Source organism: Zootermopsis nevadensis, unplaced genomic scaffold (genome assembly GCF_977971745.1).
Source record: "Zootermopsis nevadensis isolate Lab colony 2312 unplaced genomic scaffold, Znev_1.0 Znev_ptg000013l, whole genome shotgun sequence".
NCBI classification, from domain to species: domain Eukaryota; kingdom Metazoa; phylum Arthropoda; class Insecta; order Blattodea; family Termopsidae; genus Zootermopsis; species Zootermopsis nevadensis.
The window spans coordinates 14,494,344-14,512,710 of NW_028259145.1; the positions used below are offsets into that span (position 1 = coordinate 14,494,344).

The 18,367-nt window shown below is 38.0% G+C and overlaps 1 protein-coding gene across 2 annotated transcripts in view; it reads left to right on the forward strand.

Annotated features, from left to right (window-relative positions):
* The first annotated feature begins 139 nt into the window (after nt 1-139).
* Nucleotides 140-18,367, forward strand: part of jbug (filamin-type immunoglobulin domains fbug) — a 73,251-nt gene continuing 55,023 nt past the window's right edge. For both annotated transcript variants that reach the window (XM_022078558.2, XM_022078559.2), the window contains exon 1: nt 140-642. In XM_022078558.2, the coding sequence (XP_021934250.2) occupies nt 285-642 (358 nt within the window). In that variant the 5' untranslated portion in view covers nt 140-284. The remainder of the gene's footprint in view (nt 643-18,367) is intronic.

Here is an 18,367-nt window from a genome sequence, read left to right on the forward strand (position 1 = left end):
TACCAACGTACGGGTATCTTATCTTTCATTTTTGTTTCGAACTGTACAAGGGTCAAGCAACTGCTGCCATCTACACGTGCATGTGGAAAGTATACAAAGTTCTTCCCGCCGCCGTAACTTTTACGTAACACAAGACGAAGTGCGTAACATTCTTCCAGCATTGACAGAGGAGATAGATAGTTCGTAGTTGGGCGTTGTGCGTAGTGTTTGTTGAAGGTTTTGCTGGTGACAGATGAAGCAACATTCCTGAACAAAACAGAAGGGTGCACACTAAAATATTCAGCATGGCAGCATCTGAACAATTGCGAATTTCTCAGGTTGGTCTGGTTGCTCGCAGTCCAGAGGGTCATGCAGCCAAGGGAATGGCCATTAAAGGCCGTGAAGACCTGTGGGTAGAAATCCAAGCTAATACTTTTCGTAACTGGGTAAACGAACATCTGCGTACGGTGGGGACAGAAGTTCATGATTTGGTAGCAGACTTCTGTGATGGCACACGTTTATGTGCTCTTGTGGAAGTCCTCCAAAAGAGACCCTTGAGACCTGCGTGGATCCAGAGACCTGCTAATCAGCATCAGTATCTAGAGAATGTTGCTACAGCCCTTACAGCAATCGCCGCTGATGGTGTTAAACTTGTCAACATCGGTAAGTTAGTGTGTGACGTTTTCTTACTCGACAGGATTTTTAGTAAATTAGCAAATTACTTTTCACCAACAGTTTTAAAGCAATAAAAACTTCACGTTTTTAAATCAATTTAATAATGTTCTTCATTTTACTGATCACATAATACATTTTAAAATAATTGTGGAATACGTTGCGTTGCTCGAAAATATTTTATCTTCACGCTGAAGAAATTAAATTATTGTAAGAAGGCTTGTGAAGTAATTGGCATTCATAAGGAGTGCAAAACGGCAATGTATGTAGATATTAGAAGGAAGATGCTTTTGTGACAACGTGGTAACCCTGCTTTACAATATATAGGTCTACAGCCGACTTCGTCGCAATGATGTCAGCTATTACACATTCCATAAAAAATAAATTTCCTTGTGTGTATTTTTACTTTGTGAGGTTGGTTAACATCTCTCTTTTGGGTTAACATTTTCTCCTTGCCTTTAATTACTCCACCGTCTTAAACGAATTTGCACGCAGAAAACTCAGAAAGTATGTGTGTCCTTTGGAATTGCGGTTACCAGCAAGCCAGCTCTAAATGGATGATGTCATTCTTATTTGAAACTACCTTCAACAGCTATGCAGATTTAACTAGCGTTAAGTTGACTCTTTGCTTTGCAGAAAGTCTGTTAAACTATGTCATTGAGACTGAACGTCATGGTCGAGCGTTTAGCACTCCTGCTTCGTATTCGGAAGGTCCCAGGTTCGAATTTCGGCCCGGAGGCCGGCTATCCTGACTGAGGATTTCGTGATTTTCGGGGTAGTAACTTAAATTAGACCAAGACTTTCTTTAACATTCTTTCCAATTTATTATTCACCACCATCGTTTCATTCGACGCTATATAGTCTGAATTACCAAAAAAGCGTCGTTAAATAAATATACCGTTGAGTACTTTTGATATTATACTATGCATCATATATGTTACGCATAATCTTGCTCCTTGAGAGTTCTCCAGAAACGTGAGATGGAGTGCTTTTCCAGAAATAAAAATCCAGATTTTTATGCCATAATTAGCATGAATAAGTTCAAAAAAATGTGCAGTACCAGGATGCATATATCCCTCGTTAAGTATGAATCATCAGATGTAACATAGTCCTACTAAAAGTGGAAACGTCTTAGGAAGAAAAAGAGATGATTCTAAACCACTCAGTCTCCTTAATACTCCCTGAACACTAATGCAAATCACTGTATTAATTTGCTCAGCTGTTCTTTACACTGTTTATATATTTACTCACATTGTGTTTATAGGCCGATAAATAATAATAAATTATAATTGTAATTCAGTTTATTTATTGAAATCGAACGGGCAATTAATTTCTTACAAACAAAGAAAAGCATGTTTTAACTAATATAACTAACCCAGATTTTACTTACCTTAAACATTCCCATATACTGAGTTGTCGCAAGAAATTAAAAAAGTGTAAGCAATATAATGTAGGCCTAATGACAGGACCAGCTGTACGTCTTGCAACTAACACACAGGCAAACACCAGCACAGAAGGCGAACACTGTCCGGAAACGTCTTTGAGCTTTCATACAGAAAATAGCATATTCCGATGACTTAGTGTGTATATATGCTACGTACGTACTAATGTAGGTATGAATATATGTACGAATATATGTGTATTATGTATTCGTAAAGATCTCGCTCCTCTTGAGCAATTTTGCCAAACAGGAATAGCAAATCAACAAGTAGAAGTTCAGAATACAAAGTAGAGGCATGGTAGTAGTTATAGTAGTAGTAGTAACATAGTAAGTACTGTAGTAATAATGCATATCGTGTTGCCGTTGTTCTAAAAGACACGGTAACCGAGACCACTGCCACGAAGTGGACATTAAATCCTTGTTTGTTAGTAATTATCCCGAAACCAAGGTAAAGACAGTACAACATTTAAAGAAGCATTTCCATTTCCACAACCTATATAACTTGCGCTTCATACAGCTGTGCATGGCATTTTATTGCTAATATTATACAAGGGGAAATCATGAACAGGAGTGTGGTTAGCGTCATTACTAATGTTTATTGAGTATAACGAAACAGCAACTTGGTAACTTCAACGGTGGAGTAAGCTACGAACCTTATATCCTGCAGCGTCTAACATTGTTGCAAGCCTATTTTATGTAGCTTTTCGTTCGACGTTTCTGACTAATTTTCAAAGTCAGATGAGTAATGAAACGGGCTTTTCAGTGTGTTCAAAGCCTTATGAAGTACTAAACTGAGATTTCTGTATTGCCTTGCATGGCGCGACTTCAGTAATGTCAGGAATATGCCGTTTCCTGAATTACCAGTGTGTGTACTATAATGTTCATCCAAATTATATTGAAGCTCTACGTAGTGTGAGTCTGCACGTTGTCTATAGAAGTAAAATCTCAAATCGCGAGAGAGCGTATCGTATCTTTTTCCGAAGATAAGTCTAACGTGTTCACACGTTTGTAATTTTTTTTTTACGCAAGGCTCCTTCTTCCCATTGTATTTCCATCTACAGCTTTATCGAACGAGTTTATAGATGTAGCCATCACTTTTCGTATTTTAAAGGTCCGGTGTTGTATAAGCCCAAATTTGGATATCCTTATTGGAGTTTTACACTCAGAAAAATGTAGGATTACACTTAGATAAAAGTCACTCTCAATCTGAGTTACGATAAGTATGCAGTTTAACACGTTGTTACTTATCGGCCAAGATATTAGTTTGAGGAATGAGACTGAGAAATACGGAAATCTAAGCATTCGTTTACGTAAGGTTATGCTACTGTTTACAAACATGGTATCAGGATTGTTTTGTCCTGCATACCATCTGTACTAAGGAAGTATAAAAATAAAGAACCTTGGCTACCTATAATTCTTGAACTGTGGCTTGTATTGGAATTTCTTGTCTCTCCCATCTCAGTTACGTACACAATTCCTGCGATATTAGGTGACCTAATTCTGGAAATTTCGCCTTATATGAAACTATATCAGGATGAACATTTTATGTATAACCTTAATGAAAATGACTGCTTAATGATGTTCAGTGTACGCATATATATCAAATTCAGTCAAGTGGCATTTGGATAGTAATGAAAATTGCGTACATGTACAAATTCTAGAATAAATACGAACTATGATAATTTCTTTTTCGGACCGTAAGTTAAAAATAAATCAGCTGTAATACGATACATGTGAAATGTTGGTATTTTTTTATTCTGCAACCTTTAATTTACACATCATCTTTAATATAATGATCTCATTGACCTTAATTTTAATGAATTGTTGGTCAGAAACTGTGACACGTTTTAAAGAAATTAATTTATGAATGTGTGTTACTTTTGTTTCGAATTACTCTAAGTTCCTTTTAACCTCATGTCTTATCGTTCCACTTAACGCTTTGAAGCATAAAGCTAAAATAATATTAAAAAATGAAGTTCATACCACAAGAAACCACAGTGCATCCCCACCACAAAGATAAATTAGTTAATGCTTTTAGGAAAATAGCCATATAGCTGAAAATCATACGGGACCTAAGCACACACCCATGCCATTCCATGGAAGTTCCAAAGCATGTGGGTGGGTTCGACTGCGGAATAATGTTAGTGTTGTTTGTCGCCCACTTTCCGCGATGTGAGCATTACAAGGTGGCAGCGAACCGCTCAACATATGACACCCAAAAATGGTCATCAATAGAGAAACTAACTCGTGTTAGTGGCGGCTTGTCACTGACAACTTAGGAGCTTCTGAGGGGAAGAAGGGGCATCTCATTTCACGAATTGAGATGATTTGAGGGCAGGGTTCTGAAGACAGTATTTGGGCCGAAGAGAAGGAGTAATAGGTGAACGGAGAAACTGCTTAACGAAGAACTTCATAATATGAACACTTCACCAAATATTACTATAGAGATCAGATCACGCATGGTGAAAGGGGCTGAGCTTTTAATACCCATGTGAAAAATGAGAAACCATCTAAAATTTTACCCGGAAACTTTGAACGGAAGAGACAAATCTGGAAGACCAAGACGTAGATATGAAGATAATATTAACGTTGATATTAAAGAGAAGTTATGAGAATGCAGACTGGGTTAAACTCTCCCAGGATAGGTCCCATAAGTGGGTAAACACGAAAATGGACTTTAGAATTGTATAAAGACGGGAAATTTCTTGACCAGGCGAGTAACTATAAGCTTCCATGAGCAGAAATTAGCCAGGATTTTTCATAGTGAGATCCCTCAACATGTAATGTTTAATTTCAGTCAGAACATGTTTTGGAAGTAAGCTAATGACCCTCGAAATATTTGTGACGGTATTGATTCATTATAGGCTATGATGCTATGTTAGTCTTTGTCCATTGTCTGTGATTTGGTATACGACGTTTCGGGAGATGGTTCTTTCCTAGTATTCATGTGAGTGGTCATCGTACTGACAGGATTTATTATTATCATCATCATCATCATCATTATTAGTGCTATTTCAACATAATATTAGTATGATGTGCAGGCTGGTTGCATAGCGGCACATATAAGGCAAGAACATTGTGTCAAATGTCTGAATATGATGGAAAACATGCACTTTCTATTGTCAGTCGGTACCAAGGACAACTTGTCTTGAAGGCACAGCTTTGCAGAAGAAATAATACTGAGTTTTAGGTTACTTACGTACTGGTCTTTAACGCGGGTTTTAAGCGGGACGTATAGCACGCAGGAATACGAGAAGTGCACACACAATTTCAATCTGATAATTGGAATGGAAGAGTCCACCAGGGAGACCTACGCATACATAGTATAATAATGTTAAAATGGATCTTAAAAAATATGGAGTGAATTCAACTGACCCAGGGTAGTTCCCATGTTGAGCTACGACAATAAATCTTCGGTCGGCTTTTGTTTTAATAAAAGCCGGGGAATTTCTTGACTAGCTAAGCGATTATCAGCTCCTCAAGGACTCTTCCGTGGAGTTAGTTAATAGCCAATACTAAACCGCGCTGATGGAGTTATTTGATTTTACATTTCTAGACTAATTCCACGAAGTAAGAACATAAAGCAACAGTAACATACAATTTTAATGCAATATAACTTAAGAGTAGAACCTGAAGTTTCAACACCATTAAAACAATACTCATCATTTGGTCGTATTCTAATCTAGCTGGAAGTATTGTGGTTAAATCATGTGTTTTACTTATGCCCGGATAACATTCCTGTTTTACAAACAGCTTGCTGAAGTAGAAGCGTTCCGTGAATTATACACCATTCGCAAGTGGTTTTAATAACTCCTTTAATTCTTACTTTAGTTTTCTTTTGTGTGTTTATAGACAGATTATAGTTGTGCAAACTAACAATAAACATGATAACACTAGTGATGGATCGTGACGGAGGGTGTTAACCAAATCACTAGGCAGAGGATGTCGTGAAAACTTTGGCAATAGAGTACGTATATCGTACTTCATCATCCACGATGAACAATGTAAAGTCATAATACGGCATACTCGTAAACAAAGGTTACGCAAATGAAATTGCAGGAAATGTTATGCTGCGCTCCTCTTCAAGCGCAAGTACGTAAAGCAACTGTTAACATTCCAAGACTGGCTAACGTGAGAACTTGCAACTTCATTCAGTTCCTTTTCCATTGAAGCATATGTTATAATTTCATAACTGCGCGTGCGCAAACGTAAACCTCAACAAGCTGAGTAACAACGCTGCTGAGTGGCTGAAGTTAGTTAACGATTTCATTTATCTGATCGGTTCTGCTGTATTGCAGTGTATGGAGTACCACTGGACCACGAAAGTAAGAATTTTTAGTTTTAGTTTTTCAAAGTGATATCCGAGCTAACACGGTTAACACGAACGCTTCTCCGCTAGATAACACGGTTTTAACGTAGCTAATATGAGATTTAAGCTATCGATGTGGAAGAGGCCCTTCTTGATAGCAAAATTCATACTCACTAGCATATGACATTGAATTCACAGCACAGGGACTGTTTACCTTCATTGCTGCTTAAACGTTTGCAAATAAATGACGAGACTTACTAAGTTTACAAACTCATGTGGTCTAGCAGTTAGCACGTTTGCTTCATATTTATTTATCCACACACACACACACACACACACACACACACACACACACACACATATATATATATATATATACACATATATATATATACACGTACATACATGCATGCATACTGATGAAGTAAATTTCTATTCTGGTGGATTCGACAGAAGGGGCTAATCCCAATTACAATCCAGGGACTGGGATTTGGATCTTCACCCTGAAAGGAGAGCAGAGCCAGCTTCTGAAACGTAGTGTCTTGTTTTAGAATATTAGAAGATGAGTGAAGTCTAGAAAACCAACAATACTGAACATAATGTACCATCGTTAGAATACTTTAGAACTGATAACTACTTCAGCAACGTGCTGTTCTAATTTTGAACATTTCATTAGCCTAATTGTAGTCTATCTCCCAACTACTCCTCCTCTTTATGATTTGTGTCTTGGGGCCAAAGCTATTTCCCCTCGGCTGCCTGTATTCACGCGTTTGTCATTGTCATGTGACAAGAATCACGAAACGACAGATGCCGTCATGGATTCAAGACAAAAGAGTTTTGTCTTTCTCGAAGGACTGAAGGAAAACTGCAAATGTACTAAACTGCTGAGTTCTGAGTACTTAGAATGTCGCCCTTCTGTTAGAGCACAAGAAGTATCGATACTATAAAAGTAGATAAAGTTGATCCTGGTGCGTAACTAACCACCAAACCAGGCAGACTTATGAGGGAGCAGAGATATAACTTTACGCATTCTTGACCTTGGAACTAGATGGAGGTGAGTTGTCATCCTCACGTTCCAGTTGCTTTACTACCTAAAAGAGACCCGGCACCCGTTGTGTAAGAGACTGGGCGTTGTGGTGGGAAACAAACCCCGATCTTTCAGCCCGTTGCCTAATCACTGTAATGACTGACCTATACGAATACGAAAATTAATTTAGGACGTAATAACCGACAAGAGATCCTCTGGCTTGGGGCTGGGGCAGAGGAGTAACAACATCGCATCTTAAGAAACTAAAATATCACGGAACGTAATACAGATGATATGAGAGTAAGGACTATATTAAACTGGCTCGGAATAGGATTTATGGTGGGCTGTTGTGTGCACGGTAATGGAATTCCATAAAGGCCGGATTTTTCTATCTGTTGTGCGGAGTATTTTACTATTTTAGTTACCGTAATTTATTATGGAAATCAGAAATGTGTGTTGGATAGTGGGTTGCTTTTTCCAGAGAGTTAGACTGCCCAGATTTTTCATAAGTCATTTGCAGAAAGTGTATAAAATAGTGGGGAAGAAGACTGTCAATGACACATTTAATTACCAGATTTACCCAATTTGTTTTGATTATCACACTTTATAGAACATTTAGAAACTAATCGTAAAACAAATTAATATCGTATGGCATAAGATATCTGTCATTGTGTTAGTTAAAGTCTACTACATTCGGAACTGCTTTTCGTTATAGTGGCCGTTTGAACAGGAGAGAAAATAGTTATGCCTCTGTGCTTTTTGACAGCTTTGCTGTTCATTAGTTCTGTCAACAATAGACTGCAGCGTCTCGAGAGACGAAACTCACATAACCTTTTATATACATTTGCTCCGAAGGCTTCTTTCCATGTTAAAGTTACTGAACTCCCTGAAATTTCTTGGTTCAGTATATTCAACTTTCTGGTTATCTCACCATCGAATCTAAACTCGTTATTGCGCAGGAAGTGAGTACTCTTTGCATTTTGTACATTCACTGATATAACTGCAAATTTGGCAGTCCGGAATTGACGTCTTACTTTCTTTTTTAGTCCTTACAAGCAGAATCTTAGGAAATGATTCTCTCGTAACACATGCTTTATAAATAGGTGCGGACTGAGACGTCAGTGCCTGTGTATCAAGTTGCCGTAACGCCAGAAGAAAGTGTTCAGAAATGTTAATGTTCACTATAGTTCTGCATAGCCTCCATCGAGTGTAAATTTCTAAGATGTAGGTATAAACAGACTTATTGAACACTGAGGGTGATTTAACATGCCTGTTTCGTCTTCTAGAGATGCCGCTTCGAATCTCAGTCCACAGATCGAAAGGCTATCCTCACAAATTTTCGTTACTGTCTTCAGTCCGTAAATGCAAAATGCCAAGTCAGTGTCTTGAAATAAGACTCGATTTTCATCAGCATCCTTTAGATTCTTTCGCTGTCACTACCATTGGGAGGGCTTTGGTTAATTCGGTGATGAACTTCCGGGTTCGGTAAGCTATCTACAGGGTGGGTGGGAAGTAAGTAGGCATTGAGAAATGGTTATAACCTCTATATTTCCAATGTATAGCGATTATTTAATGCCTACTTACTTCCCACCCACCCTGTAGTTTGTTAGTTAGCTAGTCACTACCATTGGACACTATGCAATATGTGCAGTTGAAAGAAGCGTAGTTAAATAACCCAGAGTTCAGTCAAATGGCCATACTGCACTAATGTTCGCATTAGGGATGTGGTACATATATTCATGTCTTGTGGGTTTTATGAAACTAAAAACTTATACTTATGGATGTTTTAGCATTTTCACTGACTAGCAACACACGGCAACTATCTTGCAAAAATATACAAAGTCAGCATGTTTAAAGTTGGAACGCTTTTTTTTCCCCCAGCCTTTTAATAATTCTAATATATTCTTGCTCAAACTTCTTGTAGCGTAACATGTTTTATTTATGTTATTCAGTGTTCTACATTGATTCAGTTAAGCTTGAGTGAACCGAAGTGGGACATTTGTCGTGAATTCAACTGAAATTCTGCCGAAGTAGTTGCAATTAGCACTTACACCCTGAAGATTGGTGCAGATTATTCCTCCGAAACGTTAGTGTACACTCACAAAGTTTCAAAGAGCAACAATTCAGATACGGCAACCTCAGAGCTTGACCATTTTAATTGGTAGAATAAATTGTCGACAGCAACTTAACGTTCTGTAAGCTACTATTTCCTTCCGACAAATACCGCAATCCGTAACATGTGTTACATATAACTGCATTTGACTACTTTCACTGCCCAAGGGAATCAGCAATATTATGAGTGCGCCGCCGCCTTTATCGGCTCTACCAAACATTTTTTGCCTTTCTCTAGAGCATTGAACTTCCTCAGATTCTGTCCTTAAAAATTCTGTTTAGAATGAAAGCGAAAGGCGACATAAATCGCAGTAGAATCTTCAAACCTCATGTTGTACATGTTACTTCTTTAGAATATTAGCAGACAGCGTGTGTAATATGGGGCGTAATAAGACAAAATCAGCCCAGTTTTAAATCATTATAGGCGGTAGTTTGTCCGGATTTCAATTCCACTAGTTCTTTTAAGTCAGTTATCAGAAATCGCTTTCCATTTCAGAGAGTCACAAATCAATCTTGCTGTTAAAATAACATGTGTTTTTTGTTCACAAAAACAATTTTTACTTCTAAAAATATCAGGAAGACACTTTATTTCTTGTATACTCAGTCTTCTTATCTATGTGAGAGAGTGAGAAGGGATTTAACCTGCGGACTCTCCTCTCAGTATTCTTATAATGAATTTTATTTTTTGTTAATTTTTTCATGGATCTTTTTTTTTCAAAGCTCACTGTTAGAAATGCAGAATAAATACATGTCAATACCGAAACTTGGTATTCTTCGGAAGATGGCTTCGTACACTGAACTTCATGGACCAATGAACCTACCTCGTAGTTTGGATAACCAGTTCGTTTACAGCGTATGACCGTCTGCTCTGACAGGGGACATTATCTTTCCTTGCTCTTTATAATGAACCGAATATAGCCTTAACCAAAAAGTATGAATTCAACTTTCGGAATCGTAGACCTATTAATGCCAGTCAGCGCTTTTTATGTTTCGATCGGATCATGAATGAGTTACTAAATGCTTATGTATAATGCTAGTAGAACTGGATCCACCGATTATGGCCTCTGACCTTGTAGCCCAGTATGCGGACCACTCAATGAAGGAAGGAAGGAGTTTTCGTCGGTCAGTACAGTCTGTGTCAGTGCAGCAGTGTAGAAGCCTGAATACAACATCTAAAATTAAGGACGTCGAGCATCTGTGTAGCCAGAGATTCGAAGAAATTGGTCAAGAGGAATGGGATAATGTGTACGTCAGCATGTGGAAAAACGAGCACAAATTTATTATGAACAAGAAGGCATAATCGAAGACGCTATTGAACGTATTATAATTGAAGATATTGGAGTGGACAGCTGCAGCGGTAGTGATTAATCGAGTGATGCCAGAAAGCGATGGTCTGAGAGGAGTGGAAGAATTGGAAGAGGACCGAAGAGTTGTGAAGAAGATCAAAGTATCTAATACTCTCTGCGGTGTTAATTTTCTAGTGATGTGTAGTGTAGTGAAATAGACTTTCCTGTGTTACATAACGTGGTGATATTTTATTTGAAGTGTACTGTAAGCTGCCTGCTACCATCCCTTCCAGCAAACTTCTGGTGACAGGCTCCGAGGTTCCAATTCACAAATTTCAGCGGCCAAAAACGCTGGAAAGCAGTATACCGCAGTTTTGGAACTATGACATACTTGATATGTTTTGTTACTTACTGCAGATGACTGACCAGTTATTTAATTTTAATTGTATTTGTTGCAGAGAACTAACAATGACTGATGAAATTAAAACAATAAAAATACTACAGCCCTTGAAAACAACTTCCAGTTAAATTACAGCATCAATAGCCAACCCCCCTGCACCGCTTTTTAGCATAAGCGGTGTTTATTGTTTGGACTGGGTTAATTGTATTTACGATTTAGGGGATACATACCTCATTATATTATCCTTCCATTTGTGCCTAAGATTTTGAAGTGATCTGTTTATTTCAAATGTTTTTATTGATAGGCCTACTTTTTTGCATTTCTCATCTCTCCCATGCATGCTACATGCTCCGCTCGCGTCATCATCCTTGATTTGATCAACACAACAGTATTTAGTGTAGAGTACAAAATTATTAATCTCTTTCTTTCCAACCTGCTACTTCCTGTCTCTTTGAAGCAAGTTCTCTCCTTAGTACCCTGTTCTCAAACACCCTCAATCTGTGAATACAGCTGTCAGACCTGATGGTGGAGGCAGTAAGCTCCTTTGAAGCATGGTAAATATATTCACAATGCAACATCCCAGAAGACAGCCATCTTCACACTCGCCGCCGTGAGAACCTAAAATCTCAACCTCGATCTAGGTTCTTCCCTTCGAATGAGAGATTATTTCACACGTGTACAGATACTGGCAAAATTTAGCTTCAAGAAACAAGGTTTGTGGTTATGCACTGCTTAGTACAGGTTCCATTGGCGACTTCCTGTTTGTAAGCATGGCAACGAACTTTCGGATTCCATAAGAGGCGGGGAAGTTCTTCAGCAGCTGAGCGACTACAAGCTTCTGGAAAAGCCTTGTTCCATGTGGGTAGTAGTTGCCACGTCCAGTTTCCAGGTCCCATATTAGCCTGAGCTTTGCTAGTGTCCCATCTCTGAAATTCGCGCGGTCTTTATTGACTGGGAATTTAACAAGACAAACGTGGGTGTAGTAGTGTGATGTTCACGTATTTAACGAAAATCATTCAGTTTGTCCTAAAGTACTGGGAGCAACAGACACGCATGCAAGCTTCTGTTCTCATTAAATAACACAAATAGGTTAAAAGAACTTCACCGAACAGAACAGCTTTTCTTATGACGTACAGGAATACCTCACTGACACCGTTGAATTGCTGAACTTCTGTCTTCAAGTGTTTGTGGTTGGTGTCTTCGTAGATCGGATAAACGGTACAAGCTGCTTGCCTTTAAACCGGTCCTCAACCTCAGTGTTAATCACATTACGTTTGTTTTTTAGCTCGAGGTTAATGGCTGCGACTTAAACTGTGACAACTGGGTTAAAAGAATTACATGTACAATATATAAACAATTTTCGTTCTTCACTAACAAAATGCGTTTGATGGTAACGAAAGAACAAACGAACAACAATAAAAACTTCAGATTGCTTTCCCTTAGAACGGTCGTGGACTACGGAATGACAGTTTATAAATGTGGTAAAGTTATTACAGAATTGTACCAACAGATATAAATAATAATAATAAAAACCTACATAAAAAATAAATTGCTAGAATATTTAGCAATAATTCATGAAAACTGTATTTTAAAACTGCTCTATGAACACATACTGAAAGGTAAAATATCAGAGACATTCGAGAAATAAATTAAAGAAACAGTTTTAATCCTTCTGGTGGGAATATGCCAAACTCTAAATCCACGGTGTGAAGTTAATGCATATTTATTTTGTGGGTGACACGTTTCAGTAACAAGTCGGCGTTATCTTAGTGTTATATGGAACCCTATATGAAAGGATGTACATGTGGTTATTCAATAATCTGCTAGTCGTCACTTATTCATAATCATGGTGAAGACATGTTGTTAATTTAATTTTAATGCGTTCATTTTATTTTCCCAAAAATTAAAAATTATTAAAGACAATTAACTCAGTTAAAAATTAAGGTAAAACTGCATCGCGCTCTGAAGACGTAAGGGATATTTGAGGAATAATTCCACTATTTCATGTCCAGACCGCCTTACACCCGTTACCCATGAGATAGGAGACTCGGTGGGCTCCAAAGCTGGCCTGAAAGCAAAGGATATGAGAAAGTATTTTGATGTTTCCGGGAATCGAACTCCGGTCGTCCCGCCCTTAGGAACAGACTATGCTGACTTTGCTACTCCTATATCCAAAACAAACATGGACAGTTTATGTGTTTATAGCTCTAAGAATATTTTGAGAAAATCATCGCATACCAGACGCCAAGATGAGAAGCTTTGTATATTCTCCCGCTTTTCCATTTTTTACCATACTTTCTGACGTATAAAATAATACGGTCTAATATAATTTTACCTGTTCGTCATTATAATTAGAGAATGTAACAGCATATAGGTATCATTATCAATACACTGATGCGAAGAAGTTTACAGAACCTTAATATAACGTAGCATACGGCAAATTAAAAATTTAAGGAGTCAAAAATTTCTAATAATTATTTACACGCACAATTTAAGAAAATACCTTATGCAGGATTCTCAGTGGATACAGTATTTCTGATTTTGACCCCGGTTCAAGAAGTTCCTATTTATCTGAAGCGCTCTGAAATTTACGTAGTTTTATAATTTAGTAAACGCATTTAATTTATAATATATTTGCAGGGAACCAGTGCTAAAAAATGGAAATTAAAATCATTGCTTCTAAGTGTGTAGAGAAGCTCTCAAGTCGCATTCCACTCCGAACATCTCTCGCCCGTCATGAAACTCCTTCCGACCAAGATTCATATTTCCAACCTTGGCTGTTTTATGGCCTCCTACTTCCACCGAAGACACAAGATCTGTATTTTATGTGCAGAAAGGCTGCACCAATATTCTGCTGAGAATAGTAATGCCCACAAAACATACAATAGTATAAAATGTCCACCACATATGAAATGAGTCGCAACACATGAGCCAGGAAACACCGTAACCTAAATTAATGTATACATTATCGAGCAGGATAGGCCGTGTGGCCTCTCACATCGCCCATCCTCGTAATGCTGAAGGTTACGTCCGATGCAGTTCGTACCTGTTCCTGTCTCAACTTCCGGTATATTGTTCCGGTTGAAGTACCTGTTGTATTTTTGAAGAGCATAACATCGAGTTGCATAACATTATAAATGAATCTCACGTTGGTGGTACTGTAGCACTACCAAGGTCAGATAGCTACTTTTTACAGCAGAATGTCTGTCGACAGCAGTGACTCAAAAGAACAAACTTACTGTCAGGTTATTTTTGAAGCAATAATTCTTTGTCCAGCACTGTTTAGCAAACACTTAGTAAACTTAACGTTGGACACGCAACACATATGCATGGAATAACTCAGTTATTAACAGTATTAAGTGAATTAAATTTAAAATATGAACATTTAATAAGTGGAAACATGAAAAATTTTAATGTTACTAGGTACAAACAGATTTATAAACTGTGATCGATTTGAGGTTCTCGTGGCGGTGAGTACGAAGTTGGCTGCCTTCTGGGTTGTAGTGTCGTGTAATCTGATAGAAGTTTACCAACGTTTCAGAGGTCCCTGCTGCCTCCATTATCAGGCCGCTACAACTCAGATGGCAGACATCTTATAGATGCATACATTACTGTACCTGCATACTCTTTTCTTTGAACACTCACGTAGTGTATTAAAAATTATCAGAACAAGAAGATTTGGCGAGATGCATGAAGGAGATGAGAATTGCATATAAAATTTAGTTGAGAAACCTGACTGGAAGATATGAAATGGGAGATCTAAGCGTATAAGAAAGATAATATTAAAATGGCCAGCATGATGTAATCTATATTGAACCGGCTTAGTATAGGGTCCAACGTTGTACTGTTGTGAACACGGTAATAAACAATCGGATTCCATTTTGTTGGATATTTCTTGTCCAGCTAAACGACTATCAGGTTTTCAAGAAGAACTTCATTATAAAATCGCATTGGGTCTTCTCAGCTAATTTTCTCCGTCTAACTCTCTTGAAATATTGTGTTGTGTATATGTAACACCTTTTTCCACGTACGAGCCTTGCTTCACTGGCTTCTAGTCTGTCTAAATTTGGTTATGGTTGCAGGATCCTACCTATACATACGGAAGATCAAAGGCGACGTAAGAAAGTGCTATCCACTGGTAATACAGTTCATGCAGGCAGGAAAGGAAGGGAGGATCCCACTTTGTCTGCCCACTTATCTGCCATGCAATGAGTTGATTTGCTAATCGATCTCATAGAACCTTGGCACTTGGTCAGTTGGTTTATGCAGTGTTTTGTTTACTGCCTTAACCTTGAGATAGAATTTCTGGTTCTGGATTGTTAGCTGTAGTCCAAATTAGTCTCTTGTCTCTACCCACGGTAGGACCAGACTCGATTTTGAAGTATAGACCCGAATAAGTTTCGATCAATGATCGTACCATACATACTACAGGACGTTATGCAGATCCGACACGACTAGAATCAAATTATACCTTTCAACAATGAACTTGTTAAAATGAAAATGAGCAGGGCATAGCCCAATCAGTGAATTGTCGGTCTATGGGCTGGACAACACATCCGATTCCCGGTACGGATAATATTTTTTAGTGGTTATCACGTCCAGATCTATTTTGGGGGCCACCCACGTCGCTATCCAGTGGGTACGAGGCGCCTTTTCGCGGGGAGTAAAACGGCGAAAGCGCGATGCCGACCTCTCATCTCTGTTAGTGTTGCATATATTCTTGAATGAGACACTGCTCTGAGAACAATGCCATCTTCAAGCGGGTGAACACCCCCACCTCTTTTACAATTCTTAGGTCGCTGTAGTCTCACTTCCTGTTGTGCTGCTGGAGAACAATGAGTCATGCAAAATAAACGGCCATTTGTTACTGTACCTACGTAATGGTGAATTTGTACTCCTAAAGCACATCACAGCGACAGCTTCGTGATATTTGCTAGACGCACGTCTTCATTGTTAGTCTTCGTGATGGGTGCTTCTTTTGTACCCCTCAAAAATAATATTAGGTAGATGAGAAGGATGAGGCATGCAGCGCACATGGCAAAATGAGCAATGCATACGGAACTTTAGTAGGAAAGCCTGAAGAGAAGCGATGATTTCATATTGCATGGGAAGTGTTAGTGAAATACAGTCAAACTCGGTTATAACGAGATCGAAGGGACTCAGGAGAATTGCTCGTTACAACCGTTACTCGTTATATCCGTTATTACAGCTATATATTATTTTTGTTGTTACTCACTACTTCCATCACACACAGGCGCATATATAATTAAGGAAAATGGATAAAAACAACATTTACACGAGGCAGTGGAGTAGCAGAATCATTCTGCCCACCCCCACCGTGGGTAACATTTGCCATGATACCTGAGAGCCCCTGTAGGCCCTTAAACTTATAAACTTATACTTAGAAACTTGTTAAGTACAAGGAGGAATCGGACCCTAATCGCCCTTGTTCAAATCAGAATTTTAACATTGTTCTGCAGAACATACTGATGCCATATGCAATTTAGAATCTGATAGAGCACTTCAGTAAGAATTAATGATTTTAGCAAGTAGGTTATCTTCTTCATCTAGCATAGAGTTAATTAAAATATATGAACTTCTTCAAACTGCCGTACGGTACATTTGCGGAAGAAGTTTAAAATATGAATTTCCACTACGTTAATGTACAGCCAACTGCACTGCTGAGGTGAACCGGGTTTTTCTGGAGACTACAAGTTTCTGAGGTCAAACCGGTGGCTGTACTGCATTCACCGCTCTTACAATCAATAAGGACAACATAGATCCACAACAGGAGTTACTGATCGTATAGATTCTTGTTTGAAGTAACTATATCAGCAAGCCAAGTTTCATTAAATATTGCAAATGGTGTAAAAATATGTAGAAAAATTCAAGCCTGAGTTAATGAGACTTTAGTGTACACCAGATATCATACCACTATTATAGGAATACATGTTTTTACATGTGTACTTTTATACACATTTTACCAGTGTTTATAATAGGCTCAGAGCATTCAGCTATTTTCTTTCTGGCACGTAGGAACTGTTTAGATTGTAGTGGTTTACAAGCATTATGCCTAATATTGAGTTTTGTCCATTTACCCTTTCACGAGGGCTTTAAATTGAGCAAATGTATTGTATTCCGAAAACGAAAATAATATCGAGATATCCTGAGACATCTACTCGATTCAGAGCGCAAACTGTGGTAATAATAACAATTATGTAGAAAGAATTTCTAAGAGAAATAAACATTGTTTATAGGACCCTAAGTATTTTATGATACATCAGCAATCAAGTGTGTTATAATGTAAGTTGAGATGACAAGTGCTTCCAGAAATACTGTAAAAATAGGGCACACAATCCCTTTTGTTTTCTTCACTTTAGATGTACGCGAGTCCTCGATACTCACACATGCAGAATTCATTTAAGTTCAAGTCATGTAATTCTTTGTGCTTAATGAAACAAAGTTTTACTTGAGAAGCTGGTAGTCGTTCAGATGTTCATGGAAAGTATTTATTTACGATACATTTTCATATAATATTTTCACTGATGCCTAGGTCTCCCTTCCAGAATTTCCGATTAAATTTATTAATGCAGTAATCATCTCCTCATGAGAGGTGCATGCCCAGCCCTAAAATAACTCCCAGGTTTGATCGCCTAAATAATACTTTATGAAATTACAGTTATAAATGAAGCTTATCTGCCTTAGGTTCAGGCATTCTCCTCAGTAGTATTCTCAGCCGCTAACGTAAAGCATGAACTAACTTATTGAAAATCGTATAAAAATGATTACGTACGAGTGTGTTAAAATATTTGCTTCAATTGACAAAGCAATTAAGCGTCTGTAGTTCTAGGGGGAATAGCCTTTCTTAGATATTACTTTGGGTTTTTAACGTGTGAATTAAACAAGGTGATCAGGTGGACAGCTGTTTGGGACTATAATGATCTTCCTTAAAGTATAAGTAAAATATACTCTAGGACGCCGCAAGCAGTAAATTGCAGCTGACTAGCCTGACTCAGTCACATTACTGATTTTTAAACTTTATATTTTCTGTCCTTTTATATTTTTGGCATTTGGTTTGTCTATCTGTTTATTGTCAAATGCAACGAAGTATATGATGTTCTAAAATAGTGGATTTGCTTTT